This window comes from Ambystoma mexicanum, chromosome 2p (genome assembly GCF_040938575.1).
Source record: "Ambystoma mexicanum isolate Mex_15411 chromosome 2p, UKY_AmexF1_1, whole genome shotgun sequence".
In the NCBI taxonomy this organism is placed as follows: domain Eukaryota; kingdom Metazoa; phylum Chordata; class Amphibia; order Caudata; family Ambystomatidae; genus Ambystoma; species Ambystoma mexicanum.
Window position 1 is genome coordinate 951,346,734 of NC_090923.1, and position 27,546 is coordinate 951,374,279.

The 27,546-nt window shown below is 44.7% G+C and overlaps 1 protein-coding gene across 3 annotated transcripts in view; it reads left to right on the forward strand.

Annotated features, from left to right (window-relative positions):
• Positions 1 to 27,546, forward strand: part of SCYL1 (SCY1 like pseudokinase 1) — an 846,426-nt gene that overhangs the window by 372,337 nt on the left and 446,543 nt on the right. For all 3 annotated transcript variants that reach the window (XM_069644735.1, XM_069644736.1, XM_069644734.1), the window contains exon 9: positions 17,931 to 18,044. In XM_069644735.1, coding sequence (XP_069500836.1) covers positions 17,931 to 18,044 — 114 coding nt within the window. The remainder of the gene's footprint in view (positions 1 to 17,930; positions 18,045 to 27,546) is intronic.

The window sequence follows — 27,546 nt, forward strand, 5'->3', positions numbered from 1 at the left end:
CTGCGGTCAGTGTTCTGGGCCCTCAAGTCATTCCTTCTGCCCCTGAAGGGCAAAGTGGTGGTGAGGATCTTCATGGACAACACCACCACGATGTTCTTCATCAGGAAGCAGGGGGGCACCCGATCCCCAGCACTCTCCAGAGCGGCGCAGGACTTGTGGCACTGGGCCGTCAACCAAGAGATGTTCCTCATCCCCTTTCACCTGGCGGGAGCCAAGAACACCATCACTGACTCCGTCAGCAGGGCGTTGCGCTCCTGCCACAAGTGTAAACTCCGGCAGTATCAGCTGGACTGCATCTTTCTCAAGTGGGGCAGACCCCAGATTGATCTGTTTGCGATGGCGGTGAACTCCAAATGGCAGAAATTCGCCAGCAGGTTCCACCAGTCGAGGAGCATGGGGGACGCGTTCTCCTTCCCGTGGGAAGGCCTGTTCCTATATGCGTTCCCTGCGCTGCTGCTCCATCTGCGAGTCATCAATCAACTCACAGTGCTGATGCAGGATGATACTCGTCCGCCCGGCGTGGTCTAGGCAGATTTGGTACCCGGACCTTCTCGGCCTGTCAACGTTGTTTTCGGAGTACCCAGGTCAATTGGAAGGAAGGGTAACAGCAGGTTTCAGTTGCACAAAAATCACACAAAAACCAGAACAGCTTGCTTTTCTAGTGGGATATTTTTCCTTAATACCTCTGTGAGTGGGATCCTTTTTCCACACATACAGAATCTTTTACTCTTTTTATGGGCGTCAGTTTTTAGACTCTCCATAGTGTTTTTTTAAAGTTATCCTATTTGACAACTTATTGGCAATAAGTGCGTGTTGTTGCTGGGTTGCCTTAGTGGCTCCCCTTGTAACTTTCTATGGCTAGCCTTAAGAGAACTACAGTTCCCAAGGGTAGAAAGGATCTTTGGATCCCTTTTTACATTTTATTCTGTGAAGTCAGCACACCCCCACCATATGTGGAGTGCTGGGGAGATGCAATGTATCCCCTTTCACATTAAAACTGTAACAATTCCGTTACAGGGACAAGCTTACCTTAAATGGCTGGTGGCAGTGATAGCTTGTATTAATTTGGTGCACCTATACCGCGGGCTGTGTTCACAGCTGCAGTAAAGGAACCTAAGGGTGCTCCTTTTACCAAAATGGCCCCTGTCTTCTTTTTTGCCATTTTAGTGTTTCTTCCTCTGACATCCAGGGCAAGAAATTCCTTTGTGTGATTTTTATCTTCAGTGGTCCCCTGGACCGTCTGCCCAGGCTCTAGTCTGTCTGTGAAGGCAGGAAACTAGGGAGGAGTCCAAAACTCTGCAGCCCTTTGTCTTCCTCCTTGCCTGAATGGGGACAAATTCCAGTGGGGGGGCTGGCTGTTCTGATTGGACAACCAGACAGCCCTTTCTTGTGAAATGCAGAAGTTGTGCTGCAGTTCCTGTTCAAAACTGCAAACCTGGAAGCTGAAGACAATTCGACCACTGGAACCGAAACCGAAGAGGATGATGAAGGAAAATCGGCAGAAACGATTTCCAGCAACTGGAGAACCTGCTGTGTAACTGGAGCCTGCTTTAGCCCTTCCTTCCAATCGACCTGGGAACTCCGAAAACGACGACCCTGACCCAGAGCCTGGTGAGACCCACAGAACTCAAGAAGACATGCATTTTGAGCCATCCCACGCGTTGCTGCGACCTTGCGTTGCCGCAATACCCCAATACCTTGAGCCACTGTGCGGTGCAAGGTCTTCCGAATTCCAAATCTCACAGAAAATTTGTGGGTATCCTAGTGGATCTCCAGAGACCTGGATAGAGTCCCGAAACGCCCCTCAACAGAGTGCTGGACCTTTGTAACGACGAGAATTCAACTGCAATTTTCTGTTGTCTTCTGTGCTCCTTGAAAAGGTGCCAAATCCGCACAACAGCAGTCAGCCGTGAGGAAAACCTTGCCTAGAGCCTTCTCCATTGATCCCTGCTACAGAGTCCCTTCCGAGGTTTTGTTTTCTGTCACCACGACAAGGAATCCACTGACCGGTTGTTAGGCAAGATTGTATGCAGTACCCTTTTGGGTGCACTACATCAACCCTGACCTTTTGGTAATAGGAACCCAACCTTTGGTATAAGTCTGTACTACACAGGTTGGTAGTGTGTTGAGCAGCCAGGCTTATCTCAAGGGAGGTCAATGTGAGCTGTAGGGGAGTTGCACAGAGGTTCACAGTGATAAGTATTCAAATAAACTCTTACACACAAGGTTTCTTGAATAAACAATTATTAATTTATTTTACAGTCAGAGTAAGTTGCAACGCTCACCTGTTGGCACCAGAGGTTTCTCTAGACTGACCAGGTTTCCCAAATGGGTATCCTTTTTATGTTTGTGGCCCTCTTTTGGATGGGAAGTTTTAGAATTCTCTGTCATCTTTCTTGTGCTGCTTCCCCTCATCCTTTTTGTGAGTGGCCCCAGAATCCTTGTGAGTAGCCCTGTTGGCAACCCACAAGTCAGCAGCTTCTTGGGATCAATCTCATTTGTGTCAGCCAAGTGATGTCTCAGCTCAGGAGAGCAGGCATCAAAAATAGATTCCAACAAAAACAAATTTCTCATTCCTTCCAAAGAGTTCACTCTGTAACCCGTACCCCAACCATCTAAGTTTTTCAAACATTCACATACCAAGGTAGCCCAAGGGGTACCATCAGTCTTTTTGATGGTCCTAAACCTCTTAAGGTACTGGGAAGGAGTTTTCTCAAATCTAGCTATCAAAGCTAGTTTCACATTTTCATACTCCAATCTTTCAACTTCCCCCACCTCCATTACAGCATCAGTTGCAACCTGGGGGAGCCTAAACAGAAGCCAAGGAATCAACTGATTCCCTGTGAAACCCTGAATCCCCTAGTTACGTTCAAAAGCACCCAACCAATCCAAAGTTTCACCTCATACATACTCACAGCTTCCTTAGGCATGCAAGGTCTCTTACGACTGGAAGACATAGAAGACTCTGGGATAGAAACATTTTCAAGAGACAATTTCTTCATTTGAAGAGCATGTTGCATTTCCATTTCCCTTAGTTTGGTGTCCTGATGTTTGGTTTCAGCTTGGATCTGTAATCTTTTGAACTGTAACTCAAGTCTCATTTTCTCAAGAGACACACATTCTGGACTCAATGATGAACCTTGTGGGGCGCCTGTGGCAAAAGCTTGAGGCATAAGGGCAAGTTGAGGTAAAGAGTGGCTCTCTTCCTGAGACTCCTCTGACTCTTCTAACAATATTAGAGTTCGACTCATTTTCACACTTCCTGGGTTAGTAGGTGTGACAGGCCTACTACCCAGACTTTGATTATTCAACAATCTTGCAATCAGTTCATTTTTCTTTCCTTTAACAGGGAGATTCCTGATTTTACACATTTCTTTCAGTTGCTCTACTGTTAAAATGATTAGGGCTTCCTGCCTGAAGTTATCCATATCTGGCATGTTGCTTTTCTAATGGAGCTTAGCCTTGTGAAGGTTTCTAGTTGAACAATAGCCCAGCAAATTCTTAGTGTAACTACTCTACAATATATCCTCACCGCCTGCCACCAGTGTTAGGCAAGGTTTGTATGCAGTACCCTTTGGGTGACCTACACACAACTCCGATTACAGGTATAGGAAACCCAACCTTTGGTATAAGCCTGTACTACACAGTTTTGGTAGCGTGTTGAGCAGCCAGGCTTATCTCAAGAAGGGTCAATGTGAGCTGTAGGGGGGGGTTACACAGAGATACACAGCAAGTATTCAAATAAACTTTTACACACAAGGTTTCTTGAATAAACAATTTATTTATCAGTCAGAGTAAGCCTCTTCAGAATGGAGCAATAGAAAAAGTAACACAAACACAATTCAATACTATTCACTCTTAGTTTCTAAATCAGTAAAGACCCTTCTGGGATGGCCCACAGACGCAACCTACACCCTCAGGTGACTTCAATAGCTAGGGTGCTGGGGACATTAATATCTTACTGTTTGCATTTAGAATACTGTTAGAAGTTGGTAAAAGGAAAAGGTGATTAGAACAACAAGAGACCATAAATATTCTTAAGCAGGCAAATACTTTTGGATCCCCTAAGCAGAGTCATTCAGTATAATAGGCTAAGCCAAAGTCAATGGGCAAAGGTCTTATATAGGATGAAGCACTTCTGGTAGGCAAGTAGAAAAGTCTTTGCACAATGTTTTAGAAGTCTTTGAAGAAAAGAAGAATTAAATGTAGGGCCACAAGCTGATTACACCTGTGAGTAGTAGACGATCCAAGCAACTCTACAATAAGAGGTAAGTTCTCTTAGACCTTACAGTACCTTTGTATTGAAGAAAATGTGCAGCACATGACCTCTGTTCCTGTGCAGCTCTGCAGATCTCTCGGTTCCTGGGCCTCAGTCGTGGGGACAAGAGGGAGGACTTCTGGGGACTCCTGCACTGCAATGGGGCGGTCACCGCTCGCAACCGGCAATCTTTCCAACAAGTGGCACTTCAGTGTTTCAGCTCCTCGCGACTACCGCAAATAGCAACACTGCAGTTCCTGGCTGTCGAGATGGACTTTCCTTGTTTCCAGGGTCCCGCACTCGGTTGAGGGGGCAAAGGGTCGGTCAGTCCTGCTTCCTCAGAGTCTGGAGGATCTTCCTGGAGCTCTTGGCCAATTTTAAAGCAATGCACACAATCTGGTGTTCCTCTCCCTGGCTATACGGTTTCCAGCAGCAACTTTGGAAATTCAACCAGCTCCGAGAAGGATGTTCAGGTGGCTTACTTTGGAGTTGATTGGTCCCACCAACTCAAGGGGAGAAGTCGTCCTTGCAGGGGCTTCTCTGTCGATACGAATTTGGAGTTTCAGCACAGCAGCGGGGCTTCACCGGGCAAACCAACGGTCCAGGAGTTGCAGCAGGCGTCCTCTTCAAGTTCTTCTTTTGTTCCTTCGTTCAGTGGTCGACTTTGCCTTCCAAGCCAAAAACCTCACCTTTTATTCAGTTCTCTCCCATTCATTCCAGCCTAGCTGTCAGTCACCCAGCAGGGTAGCTGTCTTTGCTGGACAGTCAGCCGGCCAATCATCACAGAGTGCATTTGGGTCTCCTAGGAGACTAAGCACTGGGAGTTTCTGGCACCTCCCTCACTTCTACCCACCCCAGACACCCTGGAGCCAGAGGTGGGCTTCACTCGTGAATCCCGCCAAAGGCAAAGCGAACAATGGGACCAAACCTGGTTTGGCACGCAGAGTAAATCTCAAGAAGGACCTTTCCACAAATAAATGGCGAAAAAAGAAGACCAAGGCCATTTTGACAAAAATGGCACCCTTGGGTGCTTTACTGCAGATGGGAACGCAGTCCACGATAAATGCATACTACGGTAGTTAAAACGAAACCACTGCCACCAGCCATTCAGTGACGAAAGGGTAACATAAAATGGTTACATGAGAAGCTAGACAACGAGGATACTAGGTAACCCCTCCAGCACCCTATTGAAAGAGTGTGTGCGCTGGGTCTAGAAAGTTACAAATGTAAGTCAATTTCACTTTACTGCTCTGGGAAACAGTAGTTTATCCCAGAGAAGGTATTTAAAGGATAGTTCCGGGACTTTTTTTTTATTGTCCCTACGGTTCGGCCATGTGTTTTTAAGCATAAATCGGTAGATCGTAGAAAACTTTCCTATGGACCTTACCCGACTTTTCGTCCATTAACGCACTCGAAATCAGCCGCCATTTTCTGATAATCCTATCATTTCCCCCCATCGACCTGGCTCACCTGCTTTTGCGGCACTAAATCAAATCCCCCGCCCCTGAAACAGACTTTATCAAAACATTCATATTCCCCGCCTCTATCCGTGACGTGACTGTGCTGCGTAGGCAAACGCGCCCAGGCGTCTTCTACGCGACTCCACACAGAACCCGGAAATCAACACAGATCAGCTCACAACACAGCGCACCACAATTGGGAATATGAAACTGTACTTTTAAATCAAATCGCAAGATTGTAAATTTGGTAAAGTACATTTATTTGACATCAAATGTTTAGAGAATATTCAGCGATTTTCATTTTTATTTGCTCACGTTCCAAAAAGTTCGTTTTGAGGCACGCGATGTTCCTTTGCTGTACACAGGGTCTTAGATCATCTCACAATACAGCGCCACAATTCGGAATATGAAACTGTGGTTTAAAAGCAAACGGCAAGATTGTACATTTGGCAAAGTACATTTATTGGGCATCAAATGTTTAGAGAATATTCAGCGATTTGCATTTTTCTTTGCTCTCGATCCAAAATAGTTCGTCTTGAGGCAAGCGATGTTCGTGTGCAGTACACAGGGTGTTGGTTTACGATAAAATAAGCTCTTCGGTCGCACTGATAATCGCATGGCTGTTCCAACAACGAGGCACTAGGCCACCACAACGGTCTGTATGTTGCATCTAGCCGTTAGTACCGCGTAAGGGCATACTTGTACTTGGCGATCGTCCCATAAAATGGTCAGGGTGGTAACGTTGTTCACGCGGAGAAGCAACTGGCGGTTGAAAAAGCCATCCGCCGGTGTCTGGTACTCGTGACACATACAATAATGAAGGATGTACCCGTTTTAAAAACATAAAAAATGAAATTAGTCTCACCATCAGATCTTTATTAAAATTATTCATTTTATATATTAGGTCGGGAAATTATTTCATAGCTAGGACAGTGCAACTGGGTATTATACGTCAAGGGGGGGCTGTAGGATACTGAGACAGTCCCCCAGTGCAGGGGTTGACAGGGAGGCAGTGCAGGTGGAGAGTGGAAGGGCCCAGGACCGAGGTCGCAGACAGTGGACCAGTTGTAGCAGGGGAGAGGGAGAGAGAAAGCAGAAGCAAAGAGGAAGGTTTTGAGGTGCTTCCATAAAAGGAGATGGTTCTCCTCAAGATAGTGCGCGGTACAAAACAATATGCCACATAGAACGAACAAGTACAACTTAACCCGTCTTTAAAGCTACTGTATAGTAATTAAATTGCGGTATAAACTCATCTAAAGAGTTACTTACATTATATTTGCATTTTCCATTGTGTCTGTGCGTAGGGCAGCCCCGAAATACCACTCCTTCTATGCCGACGTTATTTCTTCTAATGAACGAACATTAAATGGCTTTCGTTTCTGAAATTATATTCATTATCGTTTCTTACGTTATTGCCCCACACCCCCAAAAAGAAGTCTTTCGGGATGGTCCCGGCCTGCCAAGGTCAAATAACAATAGAACCTTATACTGAGTCGTGGGCCATTCCGGCACCCGAGCAAAAAATCAAAGCAGCTGACCTTCACTTTGAACGAGCACACATTCCTAGTTAGCTACATTCAGTGTAAGGCCATCTCACAGGACTTGAAATTTACACTCCATCTTTGCATTTTGTCTGCGTGCATTTGCAGCCCCAGCGAACCATAAATACGGAGACATTCTATATTTTTTGAAAAATGATTTATATTACTGTTTGGTTTAATTTGATGCGCAAATGAACAAGGGTGGAGAGACACATTGCATGTACACTGAGCAATCACTTTTATTTACACAATACATAGCTACACATATTCAATGGGCCTGCGACATGAGGAGACTCGAGAGAACAGACAATCAAATTACAATCATTTAAACCGTGATGTGTATTTCTCAATGAGCTCTGCTTTAGGTGGACATGGAACAGAGGCAATGTTGGGTGGCAATGCAGTTGTCCCCTGCACAGGTTCGTTCACAACTCCATGTATGTGCCTATCTAGGACATCAACAATAAGTCTCTCAATAAACTCATATTGCATATCCTCAAACACTGGTTTGATCACCCATTGTTTACTTCTTTTAGTGAAGGCCTTATTGTAGCGAAGCGTCCCTAAAGTTCCGGTCGTCCTACTTTGTTGACGGCCAACATTATGGTTATGTGCCAAGACCGCTAGAAGAGTCCGATTTATCATGCCCTCCATGCCAAAATGCAATCGTTTTGGCCTGTACTTTAGGCACATATTGTGGAACACCTCCAAATCTCCTGTGTGGCAGAATTCCGTGAGTCCCCTCAAATCTCTTGTTATAGTTTTATCAAATACAATCTTTTCAATGGCTTTGTGAGTGGGTGATGAAGGAATCAACCACTTCTTCTTGCGTGCCTCCTCTGTGGACAAATGGCCATGTTCACAATTGTGGAAATGTTGGTTTGTGGTCCAGCGGTGAACGTTGCTACAGTGTAGCATTACTGACCGCCATTTTTCCAGTAGAATTTCCAACGACCCTCCACATGTTTTTGAGCTCCACCAAAGATGGTTGCTGATTGACTTGGACCACTGTGAAATACCTTGCATATCTTTTTTTTTTACCTGCAGCCGACATTTTTTTATTGATTGTTTTTGCAAGATGCCAAACGTCAAATTGGTGATTTATATTTTTGTACTCTTCTCTCATTGTCTTGGCAATTGAAACGTGTCTGTCCGTGGCTATCAGGTCGATCACCATTCCCCGCGATTGTAGTTCTTGCAATGATGCTACAAAGCCAACTTTCTCCATGGCCACTGAGGATGTACTTTGTGACACCTGCACGACCACCGAACTCACAATTTTCTTACTTTCCATATCCTGAAAATGGTAGGTGCAGTACTTGGCTGAAAATCCTGGGCTGTCGCACTGTCCATCACCGGCTAGCCTGAACCGTTTGCCCGCGAATGTACTATCAATAGACATTTTTTCCATTCTCCAAGCTTCGCTAATGGCTGGAAATAGATAATCGGTTTGGTATTTGTAGAACTGAGTTTTCGCAATGAGATGGATTCCCACAAACTGAAAGAAAGACTCTAACTTTTTAAACTTGAACCACTAAAAAGTGCAGCCGCTGCACAAAGTAGATTGCCTGCTGGCAGTTGCCCCAGCATGGGTTGTGCAGACCATGAGAAAGGCTGATATTTTGTACAGGTGGCATGTATTTTAAGGTTAGTGCCTCGAATTGCACGAGTCACATTAATCAATGGCTCCCCACATACTTCCCCACCAACCGAATGCCCACATTTCATCCGAATAATAATATCAATCAAACAACTATCGAATACAATGAATTTGGCCTCTTTCCTTATACTGTCACTCTGCATCCCAGCTGGTTCGGCCTGTAACGTTGAGGACATGTCACTCACATGAAAGGTAGAATCTCTGATATCGTCTTCCGCTATGTTCAGTGATATTGATGGTGTTTCATTGTCGTCCACTTCATTCTCTTCCATTGCAACATCTGTTCCTTCTCCGGCGATGGGTGAATAAAACAATTTCTTCAACTTTCTCGCGGTCTTAGTTTTTGCGGGTGTGGATTCTGTAAATTGATCTCCAACTGCATCCGAACTACCAGGAGGACATTTACTATCAATGGCTGGTGGTGGTATAGCTCCGTTGTCAATCACTTCATATTCTTCCCATTGGCACGATGCATCTCCAGTCTCAAGTCCCTGCCAAAAGGTTTGACAAGCAACATCTCTCGTTCGCTTCACTGTCTGTGTAGATCTAGTTCGTACACCCACTCGCAACTAGAGGACAGATTGGAAAAGGGATGTTCAGTTTAAACACAACTTACAGTATTGAACTATTAACAGTGAAAAACAACATAATATAGTGACCAGGACACTAACCTTCTTTTGCTTTCTTTTCTTTGAAACTTTCTTGCCTCGAACTTCAACATCAGGACGCTGTTGCTCCGACTCGTGTGTGCATGTCTCCACTTCCTCTTGCGCTGCAACGACTATATTTTCATGATAAGCACATCCATCACGCACTGACGCTCCATCGACTCCCTGAAACATAGAACTTTCATTAGTATGTATAATAATATTGAAAACACAAAATGTACTTGGGGACCAATACCCACGTACATCTCAATAGCAAAACACGAATGAACGCTTTGTGTAGAACATTCAAACGACAATTATTCACGCATTGTTGATCTAGTTAGATGGAACTGTCAAGATCCATACCTCGGGCTCCTCATAGACTTCCATTGATGATATTATTGAAGATGATGCTTCAGTAACTCCCTGAAACACAGTAATTGCATTAGTATGGTTTTCTATTTTGTTAAAAAGAACATAAACTTTGTGCAGGCGTCAACGGCTCATCTAAATAGACCTGCACAAATGATCAGTTGTCTAAAATAAATAATGGATATGTAAATATGATTCGATTTGCTCGATCGTTGGAAGTGTCACCACCCAGAGATCTGCATCAACTACTAGGGGTGATGTTCTTGTAGAAGAAGCTCCGTCATCTCCCTGAAACATAGTACTTGCGTTAATAAAGAAGGAAGTATAGCGGATGTAATCGCGTCATATGATTTCGCTTGATCGAACTGTCAGTATCCATACCTCGAAATGCATAAGAACATCAAGGGACGATGTAACTGCGGTGCACACTTCTGCAAGCTGTTGCGCCGACCCGTAACTGCATGCTCCCCCTTCTTCTTGGACTAATGCTCCATCGACTCCCTGAAACATAGGACTTTCATTAGTAATGAACACAATATTGAAAAAAGAAGACACATAGGAGGGCGACGACAGAAGGACATATCAATGGCTAAAAACGAAAGAAACATTGTGTGTAACAATCACGCTACAAGAATGCAAGATCTGATGATCTCCATCGATGGAACTGTCCGGAAACGTACCTCGAGCATCTGAGTGACATCAACGGTTGTCGTCAATACGTTGGACTCCTCAGCATCTCCCTGAAAGACAGTACTTGCATTATTTTGGATAACAATAATTATAACTGAAAACAAAGACTAGAGGACGAGTACAAGGGTGTACCATTAGGTAAAATAATTACACGATAAATTAAAACTATTGATTTACATGCCTAAAACAAGTCAGTGGCAGAATAGCCAAGTAAGATTACCCGATAGGCGCTTGAAGTGGCTGATGACTGCAATAACGACACGGATGGAGAATCTTCCGCCTTCATATTGAGTGGATACATAAATGGGGAAATTATTGTTAGCTAATGCTACACACTACCGCAAGGCCGAGAGATAAATACGTAAACTTGACTCACCAGTGGAGGGATGTGGACGAATAGAGTGGGAATAGCGGTTGAGAGCAATTTTCGCCTCGCTCGCGGTGTGTTCTTCTTTATTAGCAATGATGTGGAGTACATGTCTGAGCTAAAGTGCCTGCTGCAGATGCGGTATCGATCACCCCTCTTGTCCGCAAAGACTTCTAGGACTCTACTTTCAAGCTCAGACGGTGGATATCCGCAATATCGGACCCATTCTCTTATCTGATCTATTGTCTTAGGGAAAACATGCATTATAGTACCTTCAGATTTATTATGGGTCTTCGAAGGGCAACCGCCAATGGAACAGGCAGGCATTGTGGAAAGTTCTGAAAAGTAAAGATCAACAATTCTCTATGAATACCAATGTGTTAAAAAATTAAATGACACATAAAAGGTTCAATGCAAGGTTCGTTTTGGTTCTTGGAACTATACACGTTATTCACATGCGGATAAGTATTTGAATAACTTTAAAGAAATAGAAAGATAATTTGACTAAACTCAGAACATGTGACTCGTTCCTTGCATGTACTGTCTTGAACGAAAAGAAATTGGACGCAAAATGATTATGGTATATGGCCTTACCTTGACGAACAAACAGTTAGATGCAGGGATCAGAGTAGTTTCTTGTCGTAGAACAGGGAGCAGTTCACAGGTTGCAAACTGACGAGTTTCCTCGAAGTGGTCACGGAAGTTCACAGAGACGAAGAGCAGATAACCAGCACCTTCACGGGTTGACTAGCAAAGCGCAAAGAAGTTCTCATTAGAAATATGAAGTGGGTTATAAAGAATTCGAAACAGGGGTGTGTTTGTGAATGAATGACGTGTATATGTCGTGGCATTATGCGGTTTGCAGGGGGCCGTCCAGCGTGAGGGGGGATGCTTGGCAGGAGACACGGGGTCTGGAGGTAGACATGGGAACAACAACCCATGCTCTATAGACCACTTTGAAGTGTACATGGTCTTTGGCACGTCTTGGCCTTTATCGCTCCCTGACAGCTCCACTTGCCAGCACAAGTACCCCGGTGCGAACTGCCTTTGATAGGGCGGGGGGTGGATTGGGGCGGTGGTCGTGCAGACAAGACACAGGAAGACTCGTGAATGGAGACACACTTATGTGGATTGCAGGGGGCCGTCCAGCGTGAGGGGGGATGCTTGGCAGGAGACACGGGGTCTGGAGGTAGACATGGGAACGACAACCCATGCTCTATAGACCAATTTGAAGTATACATTGTCTTTGGCACCTCTTGGCCTTTATCGCTCCCTGACAGCTCCACTTGCCAGCACAAGTACCCCGGTGCGAACTGCCTTTGATAGGGCGGGGGGTGGATTGGGGCGGTGGTCGTGCAGACAAGACACAGGAAGACTCGTGAATGGAGACACACTTATGTGGATTGCAGGGGGGCGTCCAGCGTGAGGGGGGATGCTTGGCAGGAGACATGGGGTCTGGAGGTAGACATGGGAACAACAACCCATGCTCTATAGACCACTTTGAAGTGTACATGGTCTTTGGCACCTCTTGGCCTTTATCGCTCCCTGACAGCTCCACTTGCCAGCGCAAGTACCCCGGTGCGAACTGCCTTTGATAGGGCGGGGGGGTGGATTGGGGCGGTGGTCGTGCAGACAAGACTGGTTTGCCGCAGGGCCTCACCAAGGAGAGGCCATCTAACTGCATGTAAGAGGCAGGCTGCAGGATCTAGTACATGGAAGGCAGGGGGGTGAGTTTATAAATACCTCACCCTCCCAGGAGAATATATGGGTGCAGTTCACCCTGGAGACCCTGGATGCCTAGGCAGTTAGTCAGCAGCAGGCTGGCCTGTGGTGGCAAGGCGGCACGGGCCAGAGGGGGTCATCTCTGTACCCGGTGCCCAAAAGGATGATTTATTATGATCAACCATATTGATTATTTACCTATAACCATGTTTTGTATCAATAAAATCCAACGGCCTTTTATTGCCAACGCTTGAACAAAGTGGTGTGGTAAGTATTTTTGGGGGAGGAGGCAAGGCCGGGAGGCTTGATGCCAACCCGCAAAATAACATATGTATTTCTGCTGCATATGGGTTCAACGGTTATGTGGATTGAAGGTGGGCGGCCAGCGTGAGGGAGGATGCTGGCCGGAGACATGTGGTGTGACAAGACAAGGCACAGGAAGACTATTCAATGGAGACACACTAGATTCATTTAAAAAATCAAAACAACCATTGTTAAAATATATGTTGGGTTTTATTTTAGATCTTAATTTCAATTGAACATAAATAATAAACATTACACATTGTAAAGTTCCGGTTGCAGCACATCCAGGGAAAATCCGCGGTATTGTCCACTGTCGCTGGGGAAATGTTGTCTAATGGCAAGTACCGCACAGGCAGGTATTACTCTCCGAACCCGGTGTCCGAGCCTCCCGTGAAGCCACCAAGTGAAGCAACGATAGGCCACCAGCCTGTACCACCTGTGAAAATGAAAGATGCAAACTGTATTAAAATGACAAAACTTTCTTATCACTGTCGATTCAGGTAAAAAATGTCATTCTGCTTTGAAAAAAATTCTATCTAGAAAATGCACAATATGGAACCAATTTACATGCATTCGAATGATATGTAGATGTAATTTTATATGTGGGAGACGACCATGAAATAGTAGTGGCATCACTGACATCACAACCAGAGTATACTTACTCGTTACTCGGATTACGCGGACGAACAGTGCCGCGAAGTTCGTGCATAAGCACCATCATCATCCTCAACACGGTCCGTGAGAGGCAGGCTTCCCTGAACTCTGGCAGCTCGGTGATGCATTGCGGACTTGGCTCGCCTTCCGAAATGTAGGCCAAGCACCCGGAATTTTCACGGCAGCAGCAGTTCTCCTCCTCAGTTGGCATTAGCTCGCACCGATTGCACGTGCACCAGGTGGAGACGCCGTCCATGCGACATGGTCCAGGCTCTTCATCCGTTGACTGGTCCTCCCAACTGCCGTCCGAATCCCCATCGTTTTCACGTGCTTGCCTTTCCAGTAGTTCTTCCTCGGTGTACTCGGGCTCGTACATATGTGGCATTATTGTAGCCATTGTGTGGTAAAGAAAGTAAAATAATTTACAGAGATGGTACAGGTGTTCACAAGGCCTAGAAGCGGCGAAGGTAGCTGACCAGAGCACAGAAACGAGTCACAGAATACTCAAAGTAACACAGAGAGAGTAATGGAATCGAAAATCTGCTGCTGTGTGTTGTGAAACGGTGTGTTTATACTTATTGAGGAAAGAGGCGTCCTGCCATTTCCATGGCGACACTTCATTAGCTGAGGCGCAGCGATTGTTGACACGAAACGTGCTTTGGCGTTGGGAAATGGGCGGTACGCGTCTGCTGATGTCAGGCTCAGGGGCGGGGGATTTGATTTAGTGCCGCAAAAGCAGGTGAGCCAGGTCGATGGGGGGAAATGATAGGATTATCAGAAAATGGCGGCTGATTTCGAGTGCGTTAATGGACGAAAAGTCGGGTAAGGTCCATAGGAAAGTTTTCTACGATCTACCGAGTTATGCTTAAAAACACATGGCCGAACCGTAGGGACAATAAAAAAAAAGTCCCGGAACTATCCTTTAAACCTTTGGGAAATCTGAAAGACTACCCTGTGCCACTGCACTGAAGGTGCTGCGTTACACAATGTGAAAGATTATGCCTATGGAGTTTGTCAGACTCCATAACCAAAAGAAACAGAGTTCAAAATCACATCAAAATACATGAGTGGGAAAAAGAGTCTCCCTCTCTCCAGGTTAAAAAAAATAAAATCCTCAAAATCCAACAAAGTTGCTGTAGGTCTCTAAGGTGGAGGGAATTAGACCATTTCTGAGAATTCTCCCTGACATTACACACACAGCTGCTTTGCCCAGGAAGATAAAGGCTTTGCCTGGAAATGGCTTCCCATTAATGGCATTTCTTGACTTAAGGTGGCTGCAAGAAGGCCAAAGGACATTGCAAAACATTTGTGGTATAGCCATTTCAGTATATGGCACATTGTTGGGGAGTATTCTCAAAAATGTGCTAATTCCCTTCTACCTTCGAGACCCCCCCCAACTCTTTTGCTGGACTTTAGGACTTTTTATCTCTCATGTAAATTTAATGTGATTTAATTTGTGTTCTTTTTAACTTTGGATCCGACAACTCCATAGGCATCATTTTTACATTGTGTCACACAGCACCGTCAGTGCAGTGGCACAGGGAAGTCTCTTGGATTTCCCAAAGGTTCTCTTGGTGAAACTACTGTTTCCAAGAGCAGTGAAGTGAAATTGACTTTACTTACAATTTGCAACTTTCTAGACCCAGCACACACTATCTTACAATAGGGTGCTATAGGGGTTACTTAGTATCCCCTTTGTCTAGTTTCTCATGTAACATTTTTATGTGACCCTTTCTACCATTAATGGCTGATGGCAGTGGTTTACTTTTTACTACCATTGTGTGTTTTTACCACAGGCTGCGTTCGCAGCCCACGGTAAGGCACCCATGGGTGCCCATTTCGTCAAAATGGCCCGGGCGTCTTTTTTTGCCATTTTCTATGGGAAAGGACAGTCTTGAGAGTTACTCTGCGCGGCAAACCATGTTTGGTCTGTCTGTTTGTTCGTTTTGTCACGAGTGAAGCCCGCCTCAGGGTCCAGTATGTCTGGCAGGGGCAGGAAGTGAGGGAGGTGCCCAAAACTCCGTGCTTAATCCCCTTGGTTACAGGAATGCCCCCCAAGGTGATTGGCCGGGTGGCTGTCCGGCCCGGCAAGGACAGCCACCCTGCTGTGTGTTTGACAGCTAGACTGGTTAAATGGGAGAAACCTGCATAAAAGAGGCTTTTTGGCTTGGAAGGCAGAGTCGACCACTGGAAGAAGGAATCCGAAGAAGAGCTTGAAGATGACTACTGCAACTCCTGGACCGTTGGCTTGCCCGGTGAAGAACCTGCTGCAGGTCCGAATTGCCAAGTTTGCATCGATAGAGAAGCCCTGCAAAGGACGACTTCTCCCTTTTGAGTTGGTGGGACCAATCAACTCCAAAGTAAGCTACCTGGATACCCATCTCGGAGCTGGTTGAATTTCCTCAGAGTTGCTGCAGGAAACCGTAGGACCACGGAGAGGGACACCAGCTTGTGTGCGTTACTTGCAGCCACCGAATTTGAAGTTTACCAGTTGCAAGCTTTTTGACCAGTCCGAGTGCAGTGCAGGAGTTCCCCGACATCCTCCCTCTTGTCTCCATGACTGAGGCACAGGAACGGCAAGATCTGCAGGAACTGCCAGGAACAGAAGTCATCAGCTGCATAATTTTCTTCATTGTAAGGTACTGTGAAACAAGACTGAGAGTACTTGCCTCTCACGGTGAAAGTGCTTGAAACTTTTGCAACTCGCAGGCCTAATCAGCTTGTGACCCAACATATGATTCTTCTTTTTACAAACTACTTCTGAGAGCTTGTGCAGAGACTTTACCGTTTACTTACCAGAACCGCTTTATCCTATCCAAGACTTTAGCCCATTGACTTTGGCCTAGCCTATTGAATTGAATTGACTCTTCTGGTGAACTCCAAGTATTTGCACTGTCTAAGCATAATTTTTACCTTTTATGTTCTAATAATCTTTGCCTTTTTACTCCTCTTGAAAAGTATTCTGAAATAATATTGAAGAATATTTGTGTTAATATATAATTGTCTCCTTCTAATGAATGTTTTATAACTGACAGATAAACACGTATTTATGAAAGAAACCTTGAGTGTAAGTTTATTTGAACACCTGTGATAGTAGACCTCTGTGTAACATCATTACTGCTCGCTTTCCCCTCTGCTCAGCCCCACTACCACAACTGTGTAGTACAGACTTATACCAAAGGTTGGTTTGCTTACACCTGTGGTCGTAGTTGTGTGTAGTGTTCCCAGAGAGTACTGCATACAAACTCTGCCTAACACCAACACACGTAGGGAATATCATTAACTGCATCACTTTACTAACCTCCTTTGCAGATTTAAGTCATTGAATGCATCTAAGGAACCTATGGTGACTGTAAATATGTCTAATATTGTTTTGTACAATAGTATCTCCTCCTTGTTTCCTTTTATAGTGTGTGTAAGGCCTAGAATAAAAACTGTGTATATTTATACATTCCTGTCTACATTGAATTGTGTAGTTTACTGTGAGGACTCATTATAGACCCCTGACCCCACCCACTCTTTCCTGAGAATAGCCTTTGCTGCTGTCTATTGTTACCTTGATTGGGTTTTGGCTAACCCTTGATTTCCCCTGTTCACTCCAACTATGGTGGCCTCCTAAAATCTGTCCACCTGGCCAGATTCTAGAAATCCATCTTAACAGCGGGTGGGGATGGGAAGCGAAGTCGATGGTGGGGGTTAAACATGGCTCATGGTCTGGTAACGGGTGAGAGGCTGGTGTAGAGGCAGAGTAAGTAGGGCCATGTGTGACACAGAGAGTGCAGAGGTGTCCCACACATGACTTGATGGAGGTGGGAGAGTGAAAGGGAGCAGAGCAGTTACAGGGGTGTTCCCCGCATCAGAGGAAAGGGAGTACGGGTGCAATAATACATTATTGAATTTCAAATAATGGGAACAATATTTAATGGAAAGGGGTTTGTGGGCAAACGGGTCCACGCTCAATTTACATGGAACTGATCTTCCTAAGCCCTCACCAGAGGACTTTTTAGAAAATCCTCTGAATAGGGACAGTTCAACATTCTATTTACAATGTAGCCAGTATTTGTGACACGCCAAATTGTATAGTTTACATTGGTTTCAACCTCATCAGCAATTAGCCGTTATGAACTGCATTTTTCCATAAGCAGCTTACTAATAGATCTCTTGTGATTTCTCTCATGTTTCTATTCTGAAAGTCCTGCTGTGTCTCGTGACTGCTATGTTTACCTGATTGCCCTCATGCCATTTTCTCCTTGCAGATGGAGAATTTCATTCAGTATCTGAACGAGCCTACTGTCAACTCCCAGATCTTCCCTCATGTCGTCCATGGGTTCCTGGACACTAACCCCGCTATACGTGAGCAGACTGTGAAGGTGAGGTTTAAATCACTGTAGGCCAAGGCCTTTTTATTGTGGGAACATATGTTTATCTTCCTCATTCCTGCCCTTCATTTAGTCACCTTCTTAACAGTGATTATGTCTGGGAAATGGGTAGCCCTACTAACTTCAATAATTCAACAGAAGTTTGTATCCTCTTCCCTTTCCGAAAAGACATTCATACCCAAACCATCACCAGTAAATTGCTTTTGCCGGTTTGTCCAGTTTAACTGGGCACTATACTGGGACTGGATGCTGTTACTGTATTTAGCAAGGTTCCTTTATGGTCGCAGTTGTTAGGAGGGTTTTTCAGAACCACTACTGGGGTGGGGTTTCGGGAAGCCACACTTAGCGGACCTGCAGTGTTTAACACAAAAATGCAAACAAACTCATTTACTAGAGTGACTAAGCAGTATGGCTTCGACAAATTAAATTAGGAGCTTAGTGTATAGTACGGTGAACATACACAGTGGATTGTCAAGAAATATATTGTCCAAACATGTAACTATAAAGCAATCTATTTGTCACAAAAGTTGTATTCAGTTCGAATAACATCAAATAAAAACCTTATACATCTACATAAACCCATAACATAAGTTTGAGTCCAATTGCGTAAATTAACATGCTTTACAATTAACATAATTCAATGGAGTACTGGTACAAGAGCTAAACTGAAAGGAAAAGATATTAGAGTAGTTTTCATAGGGCATATAAAACTATAAGGTAATGCCAGCTAAATGCCACTTAACCGAAGAAGAGTACAATCCTAACCTAGAACCAAGTGTTTAACAAGGTTCAGCGAAGTAGCCAGGTTTTGGCTACTTTATGAAGTGATGTTCAAAATTTTCCAAAGGTAGCAGTGGTCACAATGCCGCAGTCAGTTGTTTTAGATAGTGATCATTTTCGCAATGTATGCATTTTATGTTTCCTGTAAACTGTAAAGGAAACGGGAAGCTACCAACCCAAGATATCTATGGGAATCCCAGACCAGATTCCTATGCCTGGAGACAGGCAAGGGCAGCTGGGAAGGAGGACTTTGCACCCTATATAACTGAATGGGGCCCGGTGGGACACAGAAAAAGGTATGTTAGCCAGTGCCTTGAAAGCCAAACGTGTTAGACAATGACTCCAAGTAGGTGCAGGCTGCTGGGAACAACTGCACTCACTTTTGTTTCGGGCAATGGTGGTCCAGTGGTCACGGGTGGAGAGGTGTTTTCACTTGATAACTTTGACAACTGGGTCTAGCTATTCTGTGGTTCCAGACTCTCAACAACCTAGTACTAATGTATACCGCTGCCCAGCTAGACTTAGGCTGAAGAACATCCATTGCTTCTAATCTTTTACAAAGCAAGCCCAAATCAGTACTTTACAAATAGACAATTTACTACAATCAACTTGTTTTCAAAAAAAGATGTTAATATTTATGCTCATGTGTAAATATTTAACACACTTTTTTATTTAAAAAAAAAAAACAAATATGGATAGACAGAAATAGCTTTACTCCCACCTTCCTAATAATTGCATCCGCACACATTCACAAATCTATCTAATATACACTTCTTATACTATAAGCTTGTTAACACAGTACAAACTTGTCAATGCAGTACAAACTTTTCAAACAGCATATCCTAATGTTATAAACAACATAAACTCGCATAAATTGATTCATTAACACGCAACATGTTTGTTTCTCTACAAACAATTTTTCATTCAGGACCTGCATATTTTCTTCTTAGTCATGGGAAACCTCTTCTGCAGGGTGAAAACTGGGGCCTTTCATATCTGTAAATCACATCAAATGCCATAGGGTGCCTTAGCACGATACTGTGTACATACTATGAGGACATCCCCTGAACACGTTATTGCTCTGCTTCTGATTATTTATTTCACAAGATACCAAGTTTGTAAATAGAGTGGCTTTTGCCCTAAATTAGATATATATTAGTAGATGATCTCGAATGAAAATGTTTGCAATGGAGATACTGAATAATGAAATGACCTGAGGTTTAATCTTCTATTTGTTTGTGAATGTGATGATATCTTAAGAGGGCTTATCCTCCTATTCTCTGGGTACTTCACATTAATAGAAGTCGCCATTTTCTTATTTTTTTTCCCCCCAAGATTGTATTTATTAATTTACAGCCATACATAAACAATACAATAATGTAAATGAACATACCAAACACGCTCATTACAATTTAGTAATCTAAACCACAGGACAATAAACCTAGAATGTGAATAATGATTAAGCATAAAGATCATTAAATGCTCCCCAGATCTGTTCATACTTATCAAGCTGGTTCTTTGCATTATTTCTGCATGTGATACCTTATCCTTGCTTTCTCTTCAAGAAACAAACAGAAACCATGACCTATATTTACTTTCTCTTGGCTCTGAACTTTAGTACTCAGAGTATAAGTCTTTTTACTAAAGTTCTTACCTATAATTTAAAAAAACGCTTGCTGCCGCTATTACTGGGATGAACCCCAAATTAACATATGCTAAACTAGCATGCCGTTGTCGTAAGTGCCTGCTCTCATTTCTTAGAACACGATGAGATGATATTTTTGCAGCCAATTTGGAAGGGTATGCAATGTTATTGCTGTTTTTAATGCATAAAAGCTCATATTGTGGCACAACGCTAATGTGTGATGATGTTGAGAATGCTTAACTGTGCCTTATTTGGAAACTTTTGTTAATAATATTGTTTAAAAAAAACTTTCTTTTGAAAAAAGGGAGAAGGAAAATGTCCTGTAATTCCAAAATACACTATACTTGACTAGCTTTTTAATCTCAAATGTTCTGAGTATTTAGTAAACAACTTCTATATCGTAGCGCATCAGTTCCCATGTACGTAGCTAAGATGTGTTCTTAACAAACTTTAGCAGACACTACTTATGATTTAAGCAAACACCGCTAGGCTGATAAGGTTTTTTCCAGGGCTATCGAGTAATGGAATTCTGCGGCTACCGTGCAATACCTGTCATTATGTAGTTGCTGCGCTTTATATTCTACTGCTGTACCTGCCAAATTGACCCAATAGCTTGTTCCTAGAATATCCTTAGGTTTCTTGAAATTATGACTTTCATCAGTCATAACTCGCTCAGCCCACAAAGGTAAAGGTGATTATGGATACTACAGAACCCAGAGAGTGAAACATTTGGAACTTGTTCTTGTTTTACCATACATTATGCTATAAAATATTTTAATCAAAAAATATTTGTCTCATAAAATGTACATTTTGTTTTGATTTCATGAGTGGAAAATATCCACATCTTGAACATAATCACTTGTAGGCACCAACAGCTGTCATGATCACAGGGCCCGAGACTCCACTAACACCGCAGGTAAAGGGAGGCTGGACAATCTTAATGCATGACATGCTCCAAAAAGTCCATTGCAAGATGGAAGCCACCAAGAACCAAACTAGCTGTTCCCCCAAGATGGCCACTGCCATTTCCACAGTTCATAAGCCCTTGTGAACGCTCTAGTCAGCAGGAGCATGTGAACCCAGGACTTTATAAACCACGCCCTGGGTCCAAACCTGTGCATTGCCTTCAGGATTGCTGCCTCTATCAGCAACAAGAGCGCTCACTGGGGCATCCATCCTGACCGTCCCAAAGACTCTTAACAGACATGATCAACACGTACCTGGATCTCCGCATCCTCTGCCTTCGCTCTCTAGCTCCCTGAAAATCACTGCCTTCACTCTCTAGCTCCCCGAAAACCACTGACTTTGCTCTCTGAAAACTGCTGCAGTCACCCTGCAACTCCTGGAAGTCAAAGGAAACCAGTCAGTAAGCGCCAGCAGCATAGCCAGTGCCGCACCCACAAGAAGCGTTTCTAACCACCTGTGCCCTTTTCATGCCTACTTACCCATCAGGGTTTCTCTTCCGCCCAAGGTGGTCTGGGCAGCAATACAGCACCTGCATCTGGGAAAGGAGAAAGACATTAAACAAAGCCTGAACAGCATTCCTGGACAAAGAAGGAAGGCAAGACTGGAGAAAAAAACATATTCACAATTGTGAAGACCCTCAGGTGGTCACAGCATGCCTGCACCAGGACCAGTGAAGTAACTAGTCCGCAACTGTAACTGCAAGCCTAAAAGTCTTAGTGAGTCCAGCCTAAATAGGGGTACGACCACGGTTTGGAAGGGGAGTCCCGGGTCTATAGTAATCCCCAATCCTTGTTTTTATGGGGTCATTGCTGTGGTCAAGCCACCTCGGGAGACACCCAAACCCTACCCCTTTTAGCCCAAACACATCTGTGAGCCATTGCAAAAGCACCACCTGTGATTGCAATAGGAAGAGGGTTATATGCGATTGTACCGAAGTAAAATTCAGAGTGGTACGTTTTACTGTGGTAAATCATACTGAATTATTATTTTTTAAATTGGGGGGGGGTCCCTTCCCAACCCTGTGTTCCTACCATTTTAACCCCATTCCCAACCTTTTTAACCACTTACCCCGCTACCATATAAATATATTTATTTAATATTTAGTTGTTTTTCTTGTTTTTTTTACTTCAGTAAAGCTTACCACTCTGAATTATTTTCAATAAAATTACTGGATACCTAGCAAGAGCTATAGGACGATCCACGAGCGACCCAGATGCCCCTGTGAGACAGGTGAGCGTTACAGAATGCAAAGCCCATGTTTTAGTCTTGACTGGATGCTATGGAAAAGTTAAAGGTGGATCAGCTAGCCAAGGTCCTGGGGGAGCTTAGAGCTGAGGTTCACGGTGCCCGTTCCGAAATGAATGCCCTTTGGTGGGAATTAGTGGTTAACGGGGAGGGAACCGAGGACTTGGCTAGACGTTTTGCTCAGACACAAGCAGGCCACGTTTCCTTGCCAGGGCCCAAAGTGCCTCCTTTGCCTGCGCCCCTGCCAGTACCCGTCCAGGAGATCCCCCAGAGTATTTCACAGGGGGACAGACACAAGTGTACCGTCTTTATGCATCAGTGCAGATTTCACTTCTTTTGCAGGCCAGAGGCCTTTTCAGATGATCAAACAGAGTAGCCTTTGTGTCCTTTTTAGGTGGTCACACGGCCAATTGGTCAATTCCATTAGTCGAAAGAGGCAACCCCATCTTATGTAGTAACTTCCAGTAATTTCAATGGGAACTGGCTCAGGCCCAGGTCCTTGACAATGAGCTGCTGTCCCTCTGGCAGTGCGCCCAGCACCGGTCGGCCTATATTTCCACTTTTAACAGACTAGTGGCAGTGACAAATTGGCCAGAGGACAAGCAGACTACCCTGTCCCATAGGGGTCTTTGCAGGGAGTTACAGGAACTCCTAGCCCAAGTAATGAACCCACCAGATAATTGCCCTGAGTATATCGATCTGGTAGTTTGGCTTGACTGCCGTTTTCAGGAAAGGAGGGTTGACGGCTACCGCTCGTGTCACGCTCTGTGTACATATTCCCTAAGGAAAATCGCACACTTAAGTCTGACACACTACCCAAACCTATGCAACTAGGCAGCGTTCGAGAACCACTGACCAAAGAGAAGAGGGAGGAATGCAGACAGCAACAGTTATGCTTGTACTGCAGTAAGGCAGAACATTTTCTACAAGATTGCATGGCAAACATCAGGAAACCGTTGAGCCCGGCAGGTGTTGAGACCCACTTGTGGAGCGGAGGGAAGGTAACTCATGTCTCTCATTTGGCCATACCATTGTGTTACTCTGTCCTCCGCAACCACAAAAAATGCATGCTCTGGAAGCTTATGTGGACTGCAGAGCTATAGGCAGCTATATGGACCTTATCATGGCCACTTGGATAGGGATTCCAGTGCGTCCCAAAGCCACAGCAGATAACGTGGTGGTGGTGGTGGAGGGCAAGCCACTGACCTCTGGCCCAGTGACCCTTTTCAACCGAAGAAGTAATCCTGCTTTGTCAGGGTGGTCATCAAGAACATGTCTCTCTTGATCTCATCTGGCTCCACAGTTCCAAATCATCCCCAGGGATGCCCTGGTTAGAAGTCCACAACCCTGGCATTCACTGGAGAGCCAGGAACCTAACATTTCCTTCAGATTGTAGGCACATCTTTTAAATCCAAGCCTCCTCTGTATATGGGTCCTGACTTTGATATTTGGACCAGTAAGTGGTATGTCCGGGTACAGATTTCTGTGTAGATTGATCAGACGCAGCATGGGCTAAAAGGAGGGCAATGGCTTATGTTCGTAGGCACACAACTCGCAAACATACAAAAAATGACAAGAAAAACTACTGGCAACAAAAAATAGCAAACCACTAACACATAGGATCTTTCCCCCCTGCTTCCATCCACAGAGCTGAACACATGTTCAGATGAGGACAGGAAGGAGCTCTAATAATAAATATTACTGCCTGATATGTAGGAAAATGCACCTTTAAATGTGCATAAATTACCACTTGCAAAGAAGTATGTTTTAGAGTCAAAATACATTTTTTTTCTTGACTTAAAATGATAAACCAACTGGAAATGAGAATTAATTTTTTTACTGTTTAAAAATCATCTTGCTTCCAACTTCAAAAATATGGCATGAACACTTTGTTGTGGCTGAGAAAAGGCCCCGTTAGCCAGCTTCAGTTTGCAACAAATAAGGCGATCAGACAGACGGGTGGTAAATCAAGCTTAATGTATTTATATTGCAAATACACAGCATACAGAGTTATCAGCATGGAAAACAGCATGCACGTGTTCAGGCATTCGGCACAAGGAGCTCCCTAGTCCCTCCACCCCAGAGTGCCAGTTTGTATAGTATATCATAGGCAAACACTAATGTTTCTGTACTTTCACAATGTGGTGTGTTACTTGGCACGACATTAGACATTTTGCAAGAACTGTCGACATCTTACTTGTGACCTTGTGATGCAACCCTGCGGGGACATCGTGTTGTATTATGAATAAGCGGCATTCACAGAAACCCCTTCAGTTATCTCCCATACATAGGGCTAATGCTAAACGTGTAGAGAATAAGTGGAAGGGAAGGTCTGACGTGGCCTCTGCCCCAGGAGGGGTTTGGGCCTGTCCAGAGTGCTGCGTTTAGAGCAGGAACAGGTAGCCAGAGGGAGGTGACATGGAGGGTCTGAGGCCTATCTCTATAGGAGAGCCTAATAGCATTGCATAACTTAGTATTGCATAACATAGCATAGCAATCCTGCATAGCATAGCAATCCTGCATATCATAGCATAGCAATCCTGTCACATCAACCCCCCCCTTTTGGTCGTCCCGTGACAGGTTGTAGAGCACAGGGACCAGGATTGCTAATTCAAAAATTGAGCCTATTCAGTGTTGGACATGTGACCTAAAACATCTACCATCTCCTGTTTATTTGAGGCGTGTTTTGAGAATGTGAAACTTTTCTATTTCAAGTGGCAGCAGTCTAGCTTCGGTGGGCAAGTGAGACACCTGTTTAGCACAGCATGATGGAAGGCAGCAATTATAACAACAATTATTAAAATACCATGTAGAATTGAAGAACCTAGTGAACCAAAAGTCATTTGAATCCAAGTCAACAATGAGCCGGCATAACCCTTGTTTATACTGTATAAGGTGGTACCAACCCCTTGGAGCTGTTTTGTGACGTCCTCAACCTGAGAGGAGTTATCAGGTACCCATGTGCAGCATTCTTGTCCTATACTTGAACAGGTACACACTTGGGCAGCCAGTAAATAATCGAGCGCCATTCTATTCTGGAAGACCATCGTTCTGAGTGCTACTTGTTTGCTCTTCAGTATCCGTATAGCTTTGGCAGTGTTGTTAGCTACCTGTTTGAGGAGAAGTGATGGGGCATGAAGGTCGTCCCTGTTAGTTGTCCTGCCAATGCTCGGGATCCCTAGGAGGCCTTTGAACCATGACCAGGCGTCCCGTTTGGCCCGGCGAGGTTTGTAGGTGAAATTGTGGAAAAAGGGACACATGGCGAATTGCTGGGCTAAGAAACCCAATGGTGAACTGACCAGTCCAGTTAGCTGGGAGCCATTGGTATGTGCTAGCCCCACAAAAGAAATATTAACCCCCTGTGGGTGTAGAGCGCTATCTTGGTGCTATTACTATGAAATCGTCCTATCTTACTGACAGTGGTGTTGCAGGTGGTTGTAGTAACACTTCTTTTAAGCACATGGGTTGCCGGCATAATACCCCTGGAAGGCAGCGTGCCTAGCGTGGTGAAAGAGATCGGAGCATGTGGAACAAAGGCGGTCGGTATCCTAGGTGGTAAAAGTATTGGCATAGCTGAGGTAGATGAGTCCCCGGGGAAAGGGAAGCATCATATTGGGACAAGAGGAGTAGTTTATTCGGCGGTCATAACACCTTTCAGCAGTATTGAATGGGACAGGGATGAAGGGAATCCCCCACTGGCGTACATAGGAGTGTGGGAGCATATATAGCAATCAGAAGCCTTCATAAGGTCTGCATAGGCCCAAGAGAAGTTGAGGAAGGTTTTGGTGTCTGGGTGTAAGTTGGAATATGTATGGTGGGGTAGAATGTAATAGCAGTAATATTCCTAGCTTTAGTAGTCCAACCCTATGGAGATTGGGGCCTTATGCCCAAATTTCAGGATCCCCGTTAGGATGACGCTGACAGATGCGTGGAGCTGAAAACACTTTCGAGAGCGATGGGTCACCTGCATGAGACAGGTGCGATGGTGGCCGCACTCCGCAAGTTGTACCTCAGGACCGGTAGCTGAACTTTGTCGTTGAGGAATGCTGGATGCAGAGTTCCCAGGTTTTAGCTTCTTAGGCCACAGGGGGCAGCTGAAGATGAGGCTCTTTCTCCTGCACCCCTGCGGATTGCAAGTTTGCTGTGTCTTTGGTGCTGACGGATGGCGGGTTGTCTTTGTCCTGAACCTCTGGCTGTTTTCCGTCGTCGGGTGGAGGTGCTGCTTTCACACACTGGCTGGCGTGAATGCAGGAGTCATTTCCTCTACAGCAAATGGCTGTGTGGGTTGTCAGTAAGATCTGGAAAGGTCTTTTCCAGCGAGGAGGCAGGGATGATATTCGCTGATGTACTTTCAGGACCACCCAATCTCCTGGCAGAAGGCTGTGGCACAGCGTTTCAGGCGGTCGAGGCAGAGCTTCTTGTATTTGCTGGAAGTGAGAACTGACAACGAGCATTAGTCTTTTGCAATGACACAACAAGACCTTCTTTTAGTTGTAAGTCAGAGCTCAGGGGAAGGTGGTGGAGTAACTGCCCTGGGGGGAGAGTCCAAGTACTCTGTCAACAGAGTTTCTTAGGTCCATGAGGACAAGGACCTTGTGACGCAACCGTGCGGGGACATTGTGTTGTATTATGAATAAGCGGCATTCACAGAAACCCCTTCTGTTATCTCCCATATATGGGGCTCATGCTAAACGTGTAGAGAATAAGTGGAAGGGAAGGTCTGACATGGCCTCTGCCCTAGGAGGGGTTTGGGCATGGCCAGAGTGCTGCGTGTAGAGCAGAAACAGGTAGCGAGAGGGAGGTGACATGGAGGGTCTGAGGCCTAACTGTATAGGAACTTCTCTTTTTCCAGGGGGC